The sequence below is a fragment of the Electrona antarctica genome, assembly GCF_951216825.1.
Source record: "Electrona antarctica genome assembly, contig: scaffold_197, whole genome shotgun sequence".
Classification (NCBI taxonomy): Eukaryota; Metazoa; Chordata; class Actinopteri; order Myctophiformes; family Myctophidae; genus Electrona; species Electrona antarctica.
In genome coordinates this window covers 137,115-150,959 of record NW_027638559.1, presented here as the reverse complement: position 1 = coordinate 150,959, position 13,845 = coordinate 137,115, and the positions used below count along the sequence as shown (strand labels likewise).

The 13,845-nt window shown below is 44.4% G+C and overlaps 1 protein-coding gene across 1 annotated transcript in view; it reads right to left on the bottom strand.

Annotated features, from left to right (window-relative positions):
• Positions 1-13,845, bottom strand: part of LOC306917944 (voltage-dependent T-type calcium channel subunit alpha-1H-like) — a gene marked incomplete at its 3' end in the record, with an annotated part of 134,368 nt that overhangs the window by 108,700 nt on the left and 11,823 nt on the right. Inside the window, 1 exon segment of the mRNA XM_079530847.1 lies at positions 6,176-6,335. Coding sequence (XP_079386973.1) covers positions 6,176-6,335 — 160 coding nt within the window.

Genomic DNA, 13,845 nt, shown 5'->3' with positions numbered 1-13,845 from the left:
ACCGAGTGGCGCGCTACGAGCTTGTAGGTCTGCTATTTTTGAAAAATCGTGAAAATGCGGCACAAATCTTTGAATATATATTCTTTCAGAAGACTTTTTTTTTTTCATTTCGACGTCAGGTCTGAATGTGTTAAGTGAGTTTCCTGACCTCTGGGTCCTGGTCTCCTATTCAGTTATTTAGCCGACACTCCAGTCCAGAAGGATTCAGAATGAGCAGGCTGGGATTCATGGTGTCTGGCTTGACGACAGCGAGCACTAACCATTATGCAACCTCTGTCATTCCCTTTTCAACTGTTATTTTAGTCATTGCCCCCATTTGTACTGAGGCCCCTGTCGCTGCTAACCACTGTAGAGCAGTGGTTCTCTGTACCGAGGCCCCTGTCGCTGCTAACCACTGTGGAGCAGTGGTTCTCTGTACTGAGGCCCCTGTCGCTGCTAACCACTGTAGAGCAGTGGTTCTCTGTACTGAGGCCCCTGTCGCTGCTAACCACTGTAGAGCAGTGGTTCTCTGTACTGAGGCCCCTGTCGCTGCTAACCACTGTAGAGCAGTGGTTCTCTGTACTGAGGCCCCTGTCGCTGCTAACCACTGTAGAGCAGTGGTTCTCTGTACTGAGGCCCCTGTCGCTGCTAACCACTGTAGAGCAGTGGTTCTCTGTACTGAGGCCCCTGTCGCTGCTAACCACTGTAGAGCAGTGGTTCTCTGTACTGAGGCCCCTGTCGCTGCTAACCACTGTAGAGCAGTGGTTCTCTGTACTGAGGCCCCTGTCGCTGCTAACCACTGTAGAGCAGTGGTTCTCTGTACTGAGGCCCCTGTCGCTGCTAACCACTGTAGAGCAGTGGTTCTCTGTGGTTCTCTGTACTGAGGCCCCTGTCGCTGCTAACCACTGTAGTGCAGTGGTTCTCTGTACTGAGGCCCCTGTCGCTGCTAACCACTGTAGTGCAGTGGTTCTCTGTACTGAGGCCCCTGTCGCTGCTAACCACTGTAGAGCAGTGGTTCTCTGTACTGAGGCCCCTGTCGCTGCTAACCACTGTAGAGCAGTGGTTCTCTGTACTGAGGCCCCTGTCGCTGCTAACCACTGTAGAGCAGTGGTTCTCTGTACTGAGGCCCCTGTCGCTGCTAACCACTGTAGAGCAGTGGTTCTCTGTACTGAGGCCCCTGTCGCTGCTAACCACTGTAGAGCAGTGGTTCTCTGTACTGAGGCCCCTGTCGCTGCTAACCACTGTAGAGCAGTGGTTCTCTGTACTGAGGCCCCTGTCGTTGCTAACCACTGTAGAGCAGTGGTTCTCAAACATTTCCATGTCAAGAACCCTCAACTTATTACACATCAGGTCCATGGATCACCATTTGAAAGGATTTGCTGTCAGTGGGACCTCCATACCATAAGAGATGATGTTTTCTTGTTACATTAGATCATTTTACAACTGTCAGTGTCTAGAATAGGTGGAGCGAACAGAGGAGAGACCTACGCTGAATAGTCATTATGATATTCCCTCATTGGGTTAACTTCTATAGTTGGTCAAATAATAGGAAGATGAACCACTTTCAACCTGACCTGATCGGTATTATGGGCATGTCATGTTAAATGGTGACATTCACAAATACATCAACAATGCTCACAATGCATCACATTGCAACATGTGAGCTTGTAGGTCTGCTCTACACTTTCAGACCCATTGGTGACTGTAGTGTAGACTATAGAGCGCCGAAGTCCTGACGTCACTCGCTCATCCCCTGGTTCATGGAAGTTTTTCTCTATGGAGAATAACATGAGGTCATCTTAAAATCGTCTCATATAAGCATTGTGGACAAAAAGAAACAAACTGTCTCGGCGAAATTGTCAGGGAGGTGTCTCTGTATCGTTTATGACAGTCAGTCAGTCACTCATATTTGATACAGTCTGTTTCTAGCGAAAATGCAACTAATTCAGCAGCAGTAACATTAGCGTTGTCTCATAGTCAGTTGATTCTTCATATCCGTATGAGTGAAACGGCTGGGATGATTTGCTTATTTTTCAATCACAGTTCTTATATGAGGCGATCTAAAATCCCACTTACGGGGATTGCAATGCAAATAAAAAGTACATGAACCCGTGGACATAGCGCCCTCTACCGATATTCACGTCGGACTTCGGTGATCACACACCACCTCCAATGAAGTGCCCTTGAGCAAGGCATTGAACCACTACCATGAAATGCTCTATGAGCAGGGCCTGGCTGGAAACAAGTTCTTGAGCTTAGCCCAGATACCCTGGGTAAATATAGTAACTTTGCTTTGCTTTGCTTTGCCTCTTTTCACATGACAGAGAGGAGTCTCACCGAGTCACAGGGGGAGTGTAAATCCTTCTTTATCCTTGGTTGCGTACCATTGTTGCACATTTTGACCTGAGATCAGATTCTAAAAATGTCTTCTACATCCTGACAGTTTTCTGAAAAAGCTATGTTTCTATGTCAGTCGTTCTTCGATTTTTCAAAAATAGCAGACCTACAAGCTCGTAGCGCGCCACTCGGTGGCGCGCTATGAGCTTGTAAGTCTGCTACTTTTCAATAGCTAAAGCATAACATAATGCCAACACCAAAAGGGGTTCCCACCCAAAATGGGTTAAAATAGAAGTGCAAGCTCACAATGTGTCCCAGGGCGACACAGTCTGCTATTTTAGGTGTGCGACACCGGTGCAAAACTAAGTCTAAGGAGCCTGCTGATCAGATGTCCCGACCAACCAGTAGGGGTCACTACAGCAGCGACAAGGACACAATCCCCACCCGACAACAATGCCAATTGTGTCCATTGATTTTCAAAAGAATGGCTTGGATGATTTGTTTATATCCATAAATCCATACTGCAATTATGAAATTATAATAGTAGTAGTAGTAGTAGTAGTAGTAGTAGTAGTAGTAGTAGTAGAAGTAGTAGAAGGAGTACAAGTTTTAGTTGGGGGTAGAAAAAGTATTTCTAGTAGTAATACTTAAAGTATTATATAAGGACTTTGTTGCAACTGCAAGGGTTGGTGAAAAGATTCTAATTTGATTTCTTGAGGCATTTTATATCAAATCTAATATGCGTGATGATGACTGTAATCTCATCCAGAGACAAATCATGTGGAAGACAGGAAGAGACAGACAGAGACGGGGAGAGAGAGAGAGAGAGAGAGAGAGAGAGAGAGAGAGAGAGAGAGAGAGAGATGGGGAGAGAGAGAGAGAGAGAGAGAGAGAGAGAGAGAGAGATGGGGAGAGAGAGAGAGAGAGAGAGAGAGAGAGAGAGAGAGAGAGAGAGAGAGAGAGAGAGAGAGAGAGAGAGAGAGAGAGAGAGAGAGAGAGATTACAGTTTGTACAACTGACCATGGTCAAAGTCAAAGCATGCACTAAGAGAGAGAGAGAGAGAGAGAGAGAGAGAGAGAGAGAGAGAGAGAGAGAGAGAGAGAGAGAGAGAGAGAGAGAGAGAATAAATAGAGCTAAATTTTGTGTGTGTGTGTGTGTGTGTGTGTGTGTGTGTGTGTGTGTGTGTGTGTGTGTGTGTGTGTGTGTGTGTGTGTGTGTGTGTGTGTGTGTGCGTGCGTGCGTGCGTGCGTGCGTGCGTGCGTGCGTGCGTGCGTGCGTGTGTGTGTGTGTGTGTGTGTTGTTAGGGGGGGAGTTATTTGTAACACAGGAGCATGCTTTGGCAATGAAATATTTAGTGTCTATATGCTTTCTCTGGCTTCCTCTGTCCCCAATGAACAAACACACGGGCACGCACGGGCACACGCATACACATAAACACAAATTGAGATGGAAAATACATAGTCAGACCCCCAGATAATGTGAAACACAAATACACTGTTGCATGCACAAAAACGCAAGACAAGAGCAAACAAACACGCGCGCAGACACAATAAATTGTACAATTTGTACCATTACATCAAAAACAGAACAGTGACAAGTGCATGGCTCCCTGAGGTAGTGGAAGTGTGCAGGACAGAGGTATCCTGTTGTTCCTTTCCCTGGAGAACAACTCTCCTCCCCTGGGGCTACAATCTAACTACGTTTACATTCATGTCCAATACATCTAGGGGCGGCGGTGGCTCAGGGGTAGAGTGGCTGGATGGTAACCGCAAGGTTGCCTGTTCGAACCCGGGCTCCCCCAGAGTTAGTGTCGAAGTGTCCTTGAGCAAGACACTGAACCCCCAAATTGCTCCCAATGTGCTGGCTAGTGCCTTGCATGGTTTCTGCTGCCATCGGTGTATGAATGTGTGTGTGAATGGGTGAATGTAATGCACAATCTATGGGCGCTAAATAAATGCACCATTTACCATTTACCATCCTAAAACCATGAGTTACGAATGTACTTGGCCTGCTTTTTACAGCAAATTCTGTACAAGCTCACAACGCGTCATAATCTGCCAATCAGCATGCCCCCCCCCCCCCCCCCCCCAGAATAGAATAGGCATGATGGGGTTCAAGTGGTTAAGCAAATATTTCACATAGCTAAAAAATAAAACACGAAAAGGTTCCACGTTTCCATCGCCGGAATGAACAAATGAACGACAACGTAAAGGCTTTAGCCAGGAATATTTGGGGAAACATCAACGTTCCAAAGTGTTAATACAACTTCAAGAGTGTACAAAATAATGGTTACATCACATCTTGGGAGTCAAAGGAATTAACACATTTTGGGCGGGAACCCCTTTTGGTATTATGTTATCATTTAGGTATCCTCCATGTCTCTCCAGCTCTTAAACAGAAAACACATTTTCAGCTAATCAGGAGAGTAGCCATTTATCAGCTTAATCTTTATAGTGTTCCAGTTCCAATTTTGTCCGCTCACTTTTTTGTGTCATCACTTTACAAGTCCACATGTTTAATCTGGATCCTAACTGCGATCTCTATCCTGACTGGATAAAATTGGTACCGCAAACTGCAAATGTATTTTCTGTTTAACCCATTTTGGGCGGGAACCCCTTTTGGTGTTATATGTTATGCTTTAGCTATTGAAAAATAGCAGATCTACAAGCTCATAGCGCGCCACCGAGTGGCGCGCTACGAGCTTGTAGGTCTGCTATTTTTGAAAAATCGTTAAAATGTGGCGCAAATCATTGAATATATATTTCAGAGCGAACATTTTTAACTAAAATATTTACTTCTGGGGGGTCCCTAGAACTACATATTTTGAGATGGGGGTCCGTGGCCCAATAGAGATAATTCTGGCGGTCCTTGACATGAAAAAGGTTGAGCACCACTGACATGCAACAAACATGTTTTTTTAATCGACCTCAGTCCAAAATGGGTTAACACATTTTACTGTACATTATTGCTTGTAGCAAGACGAAAGGAAGACAATAAAGTCCTTGGAGTCTGCAACCATCCAATGGTGGAGCAGTAATAAATCACAGCTCACTGCTGCGTCCGTTACGAGAGGAAAGCCCACTTTGACATACCACCGCCTTTAGAACAACAACAAAAACATCTAATTGGCTGTGTCTAAATCTTTTAGAAATCCATACAGTATACGCCAAGCCTACAAATGTATCTTTTGACATTTAATCATTGCACATTCATCAGTAGGCCTAACTTTGATCCGGATCAATACTTCCAATTAGATTAGTCTCTCTGGATAAAGAGGACAGCAATCCCGGTCAAACGTCTAATTTCTCTTTTGGGACTTCAGGAACCACTACTCTAACAGAAGGCTCTGAGACCCGTGTGATGTTGTGTCATGTGATCTTTGACCAGTGTGTTCCGCGACCATGAAATCTCCTTCGGCTTGGAGTGAATGGTCAGACTCCAGGAGACTCCATGCTCGCGTGTGTTCCTTACGTTCTAGTCTCGCCCCGAATGCTATATAGAGTCTGGAACTACAACCAAATGATCAAGTGATCCGGTTGTCATTCGTTCGCAAAAATATATTTTTGAGGGGCACCTATGCCCAGTGTTTGTACCACAGAAATGATTTGATTGGCTGAGCACGGAATGTGATGTATGATGATGTATGATTATAAGAGCTAAGCAGCAGCAAGCTATATATGCTTAGATGATTTCTATTTATATTAGGATACATTTGCGCGACTGTAAAGACGAAACGGAAGTGGGGTCGAGGCTTCACTTCCCCTTTATATTTTACTCGTGATAGAGCTTCCGTTGCTCCAGATTGTATGACGGAAGCATTTGAAAATTGCGAGTTGGCAACGCGGGACTTCATGCTTACGTTCGGACGTCCTCTCCCAGGAAGCAGCGGTTCCTCAGCAGCCCCGCCCACAGCTGGACTCCCACGATGCCGAAGATGAAGAAGACGAAGAAGCAGAGCAGGAGGACGTTCCCCAGCATGGGCAGAGTGTCCAGGAGCAGAGTGACCAGGATACGCATACCTGCACACACACACACACACACACAGAGTTACTACAGCATGGGCAGAGTGTCCAGGAGCAGAGTGACCAGGATACGCATACCTGCACACACACACACACACAGAGTTACTACAGCATGGGCAGAGTGTCCAGGAGCAGAGTGACCAGGATACGCATACCTGCACACACACACACACACACACACACAGTTACTACAGAATGGGCAGAGTGTCCAGGAGCAGAGTGACCAGGATACGCATACCTGCGTATCACACACACACACACACACACACACACACACACACACACACACACACACACACACACACACACACACACACACACACACACACACACACACACACACACACACACACACACACACACACACACACACACACACACACACACACACACACACACACACACACACACACACTACAGAATGGGCAGAGTGTCCAGGAGCAGAGTGACCAGGATACGCATACCTGCACGCACGCACACACACACACGCACACACACAGTTACTACAGAATGGGCAGAGTGTCCAGCAGCAGGTTGATTGCATTGACTTACATTCATTCCATGTCCTCTTACCCCAACCTTTACTGGTCTAACACCAACCTTAATAATTACCATAACCAACGCTAACCATACCCAAACTAACCCTAACCATAACTCTAAGAGACACATATCTAACCTAACCTTATGAAACTGCAGTGAAATCTTTGAAATCTTCGTTTTGTTCTCAATTAGGACATGCTGTCCGATTTCATTCTGGACATCAACTGGTTGGATAATTGGCCTATTCCAGGAACACGCACCCACATGCACGGCACGCACGCACGCACGCACGCACGCACGCACGCACGCACGCACGCACGCACGCACGCACGCACGCACACTGCCATCAGCATCGAGATCAGCTCAGAAAGTACTGTGTGATAAACACGTATTAGTGCTATGAGGCATGTTGTGGTTTCATACACACACACACACACCCACACACACAATTTTACAATTTAGGCATTTAGCAGACGCTCTTAATCCAGAGCGACTTACATTAAGCAAGAACAAAAAAGCATGGGAATACATCACATACTGACAGAGAGAGAACTAGTATGAGACAGGACAAGGGGGAAATTCAGAAAGATAGTGAAATGTTCTCAAAAAGAAATAATAATAATATAAATTATCATTGTTTTTGGGCCTTTTTCTGCCTTTATTTGAAAGTGTACAGTAAGCTGACATGGAAATGGGGGGAGAGAGAGATGGGGAGTGACACGCAGAAAATAAATGATCACTTTTTGACCAAAGCATAGGTCAAAACATAACAGTAATCGGTGGACATTGGACAGCCACAGTCCTGCCGCCTGCCTCCCATGCCTGCCCCTATAAACAAGGCTTTGCGTGTCCATGAAGTCAGGGCTCATAATATTAATGCGAGGCGACAACCTCCGTTCCAAGTACGGGATTGCAACCAACAACCAACAAGCATGGTCCCCCCCCCCCCCCGTGGCCAGGCAGGAACACCACCACGGAGACTGACGGCACACTGTTTGACAGTCTGACATGACTTCACCACAGAGAGGCCTGAACCCACTGTTTGACAGTCTGACATGACTTCACCACAGAGAGGCCTGAACCCACAACCTCTACCCCTACAGATACAATTACTTAAGTCATTAAGACCTGAGAGGCCCCGAATTTACAAATGTCTTGACAGTAAAAAAAAAAAAAATTAAAAATAAACTATGTTTCTATATCAGTGGTGTTATGGCCGCCGACCTCCATCTCCAAATATTTTGTTCCAGTGACCCCCCCCCCCCCCCCCCCCCCCCCCCCCCGCACCAGAAGCACAGATACGAGTTAAAAAAACGTTCACAGTGAAAGAATATTACATTCAAACATCTGCACACACGTTCACCATTTTTTCTAAAATAGCAGATTCTACAAGCTCGGCACCGAGCTTTATGCTTTAGCTGTTTCCCCAACAGCTAAAGCATAAAATAATGATGGTTAAAAAAGGTGGTTAAAAAGCTAAGGGATGCGAACACGGATATGCGTTCCCGGTCTTAAAGCGTTAACAGGCAGCGGTGCCCGTGCACCTCCAGCTGTCGCTGGCGCTCAGCGTCAGCAGGGTGAAGGGGGGTCCAGTCCCTCAGGACCTCCCAGGGTGTTCTGTCCTCTTTTTACACAGCTCACAGCACTGTCACATTAGATCCACTCAGAGCGCTGCACGTGTACGCTGCGGCTACTACGTACGTACGCAGCAGCGGAAAGTAACTAAGTATACGTTCACTGTATAGGTTTGAGGTACTTTACACTTACTTTACTGGAGTATTTCAATCTTTTTTTTCTTTTCAATCCTTCCACTACAATTATTTGAAAAACGTTAGTTTGTAGACTTGGGTTATTATTATTACAAAACATATATGAACCACTTCAGCCCTATTTAAACTTTGGCTATTTGAAAAATGGTCGATCTACAAGCTCACGACGTGAGTGACGTGTTGTTTTGAGCTCTTAGAGCTCAAAAGATTTTCATACATTGATTTTATACATTTGACACTTTGAGTACTTTCTACTTTTGGCCGTTGAAACGGTTTCTAAATGAATCATTGCTTCCATACACCGTGTCTGTCTGAATTTCCTCAACGTGATATCAAGTCCAACACGTCCAACCATTTCCATAGAAAACTTTCTAACTAATTCTGCCATTATTGCTATTCGTTGTACAGTACTACAAAGTATGGGGCTCAAAGGGATAGTTCACCCCCCCCAAATGACTTTTTCTCTATCGATATCGATTCTCTACTTTAAGTACATTTTGATACCAATACATTCCTCAATTTTTATTTTTTTTATTTTTTTAAAGATTTGTTTTTGGCTCTGATTACAGCAAAACCGTTGAAACGGTTTCTAAATGAATCCTTGCTTCCATCCACCGTGTCTGGCTGAATTTCCTCAACGTGATATCCAAGTCCAACACGTCCAACCATTTCCATAGAAAACTTGTAATTCTGCCATTATTGCTATTCGTTGTACAGTACTACAAAGTATGAGGCTCAAAGGGATAGTTCACCCCCCCCAAATGACTTTTTCTCTATCGATAACTCTTCAAAATAGTCAAAAAGGCAAAGTTTAGGGATAAGGGGTAAGGCAACGACGAAAATAGGTTTTTTCGTGTCTCCATATAGGGAACCACTGCTGGTCATCAAATTAAGGCTTAAAGGGGCATTCCACTCATTTTCATCATTTTACTATGTCATTAATGTACCTTAGAGCTGTTGTGTGGAAATAATAAAAAGGTCCCCCCATTCTGTGTTTCCTAGAACTAGAGGTCTGAAAAAAATCCTTAACATGGTGAAACACATCTTGATGACATCATCAAGATGTGTTTCACCATGTTAATGATTTTTTCCATAATTACAGTTCTAGGAAACACAGAATGGGGGGGACTTTTTTATTATTTCCACACAACAGTTCTAAGGTACATTAATGACATAGTAAAATGTTGAAAATGGGTGGTTTTCCCCTTTAAGTTAGGAACAAGAAAAATATCCATGAATTCAAGTCTCCATTAAACTATCGCTTTAAGTGGTTAAACATGGCTGACAACATGTGTGTGTACTTACTGTATGTTCGCGTGCACAAACATTTAAGAATAAAGGGTTAAAGGAACCAGTGTTTTGACTGCACCACTGTGTGAAAGATAAGCAGCGCTGCATGCTGGGTAGATAACATCGGCAAGTCTGACATACTTAAAACAGGAACGTCTGGGCTTTCAACTCTGCTGTCCTGTGAAGTCCTAATTGTTCCTGCTTTGCGGGAATGAGTCATCACCATGTGTGTGTGTCTGTGTGTGTGTGTGTGTGTGTGTGTGTGTGTGTGTGTGTGTGTGTGTGTGTGTGCGTGTGTGCGTGTGTACGTGTGTGCGTGCGTGCGTGCGTGCGTGCGTGCGTGCGTGCGTGCGTGCGTGCGTGCGTGCGTGCGTGCGTCTGTTCACTTGCGTGTGTATAGACACACTTATCAAAGGACTGGAAAGGGAAAAAAAGGACAGATAGCTAATTAGGCAGAGAGTTGCCTTCCTGGTCATATTTTCAACGTGACGTGGCAAGAAAGCCCCAGAGAAAACCGAGGAAGAGAGGATGAGACGTCTTTATGCATCCGTCCATCTACACCAGGTTTGTTTTTAAGCCCATGGTAGGCAACATCTGTGTGGGCGGTGCACATGAGTGACTGCCTGCGTACATGAATTTGAGAGACAGAAAGAGAGCCTATGGCACAGCGTCGGCGCGGAAGGCAGGGCGCAATGGGCTCTATGCACACATTTTGGCATTTTAGAAAGAACTTCGCCCTTCCCTACTTCGTTCGCAGGTGTTACCGCTGATACTATTGAAGGCTCTGTTCCATTCTGGTCAAACAGAGTCAGGGTGCTGCTACTGTGCAGAAACACTGCTACACCAGTGGGCCTCAAAGTGTCCTTGAGTGCGTTCCAAATAGCCCCATACGGATGTATAACTCTGAGTTTGTACAATGTGTACACTCTCAGAGTTATGAGGGTCCTTGAAATTAAAATGTTTGATAACCACTACACACTAAATGGAACAGAGCCTTAATTAGTATCATCGGTAACACCTGTGAAGGAAGTAGGGAAGCGGCCGGAAGTATAGGAAGAGTAAGGGCCGATTCATACTCCTATTTTAGAGCCGAATAAAAGTGGGTTCGGCTCTGTAGAGCCTACAATGTGACGTCATTTGAGTGCCACCGATATTGTCCCTTATCATTTGACCCATTTAGGCCTGACCTCAAAATAAAATAAAAAATCATTCTAAATCCTCCAGTTTTTTGAAATAAATATTTTCACGATTTTTCAAAAATAGCAGACCTACAAGCTCGTAGCGCGCCACTCGGTGGCGCGCTATGAGCTTGTAGATCTGCTATTTTTCAATAGCTAAATTATAACATAATGTTTAAAACACCAAAAGGGGTTCCCGCCCAAAATGGGTTAACTGTCCTTTTGCGCAGATCACGCAAACCTCAGCAAAAAGAAAAGGACAATATCGATGGCCTCCAACTGTACAAGCCTGGAAAGAAGAAATCTGGCAAAAGCCAAAATTAAGAACTTATTGTTTATTTAAAAAGGACTATAAATGTGAAAAATATGTTATGTTTAACCTAGAAAAAAGTCGGAGGTCACTGTGTGCACAGATACGTTGTGGCATTTTGCCACTGCATATTGAAACAGGAAGATATAGGGGTGTTGTTGAGGAGGATAGGATATGTGAATACTGCGATCTGAATGAGGTGGAGAACGAAACCCACTTTATTTTATGTTGTCCTCTGTATCCTGATCTAAGAGAAGTATTGTTTGAAAAAGTCCACACCCCTGATCTGAACTTGGTGGAGTGCGAGAGTGAGGCAGTGGTTGAGTTTCTTTTTCACCATGTTTTTGCCTTCTCAGAGTATCTCTATAGGGCATGGGATAGGAGGCGAAGGGTGACGTATAACTAAATTGTATCATGGACATATGGCTGTTGTTATTGAATGTTATTGTTTTGTTTTTGTTTTGTTTTTCTGCTTTTGAATTGCTGTGTCTGATAATCCCATGTGGGATGGGTCAACTTGTCTGGACACGAAAATAAAATATTCATTCATTCATATTCTGTGCGCATATAGCCCATTGCTTTGGTGGTATGTCCCCAGTGGGTAATATGGGTGCAATAACGTGGTGTTTTGGACATTACAAAATTAGAGGGAAAATAGAAGTACGTAGAGCTTGCATGGAGTTTTAACAACCTGCACACGGGATTCAACCAAACAAGGAGCAAATGTATTGTTATTCAAATGATGTTTTGGCAACACGCAAAGGCGCACACACACACACACACACACACACGGCCAGCCTTTCCCCCGTATTGCACAAAACAACAGCAAGCTCAGAACCGCTAACACAAACAGACAGTGACAACATCAGCCAGAGGACAGAATAGCGATGAACCGTGGCCATGGGTTCTCCACCCAGTCAACACAGAGATGTCATTCAGTCTGACAACTCTAAATCCTCAGCCCCTGTACAGTCACACAGAGGCAGGCGAACGGGAGCGTGAGAGGGATGAGGGACAGCGATACAAAGCAGAAAAATAACCCATTTTGACCTGAGATCAGATTCTAAACGTGTCTTCTACATCCTGACAGTTTTCGGAAAAAGCTATGTTTACATGTCAGTCGTTCTTCGATTTTTCAAAAATAGCAGACCTACAAGCTCGTAGCGCGCCACTCGGTGGCGCGCTACGAGCTTGTAGATCTGCTATTTTTCAATAGCTAAAGCATAACATAATGCTAACACCAAAAGGGGTTCCCGCCCAAAATGGGATAAACCAAGCGGCCGCATTAACTTTCAGGCCGGAGCGTTGCAATCGACAGTTCTAATTAAATAACCTAATTAAAAGGTAATGTGAGTTAACGACGCCGCCGGTGGCAGGATCGATGCATGGCGACTGAGGCGCGACGGGAGTCATCTATCCAGGAAGAGTTACGGACGACGGTACACACACGCTGGCACTTCTCGCACAACTCTGATAGAACACACACTATAGACGGAGGTTGCCAGGCAACAAATATTAAACCGAGCCAACAGAGCATGGCATTGTTTTAGCAAACGGACATTTTGTCACACAATAAACAAACTGAATAATTTAGAGGGTTTAAAACGTCCTGCAATACCCGATTTTGTCTGTTTGACTTTTTAGGACAGAGCGGTAAACGCAAGGGCTTCTGTGTGTCAATGATCCACAGATATACGTGCACAAACAGCCAGTTTGAATGGATTAGAGCTTCGTGTACCAGATTGGTATCATTAGATGTGATTTAGCAACTTAAACCTTCAACGTATTTCAAGCCAAGGACCCCTTAGCTGAAAGAAAGATGAAGCAGGGACCGCCATTACATTTACATACATATATAAAATAATGTTGCAGATTAAACTTTTTTTATATAATTCTGATTGCTTCAATGAGTTGTTTGACGTGCACTATCAATAATTATTATATTGGCTTTTCAGATATTCAACCACTTTATTTAACCCATTTTGACCTGAGATCAGATTCTAAAAATGTCTTCTACATCCTGACAGTTTTCTGAAAAAGCTATGTTTCTTCGATTTTTCAAAAATAGCAGACCTACAAGCTCGTAGCACGCCACTCGGTGGCGCGCTATGAGCTTGTAGATCTGCTATTTTTCAATAGCTAAAGCATAACATAATGCTAACACCAAAAGGGGTTCCCGCCCAAAATGGGTTAAACTTTTTTATATAATTTTGATTGCTTCAATCAATAATTATTATATTGGCTTTTCCGATATTCAACCACTTTATTTAACCACCCTCAATCCTTAGTAAACTTGACCTTTGACTCTGTACTTGGTCTGCTCTTTTCCCCTCTACACCTCTTGGCAGAGAACACCCGATCTACAAGCTCACAACACCTCGCAGTTGTAGACCAGCTCTTTTTGGCTAATGTTCCCTTCA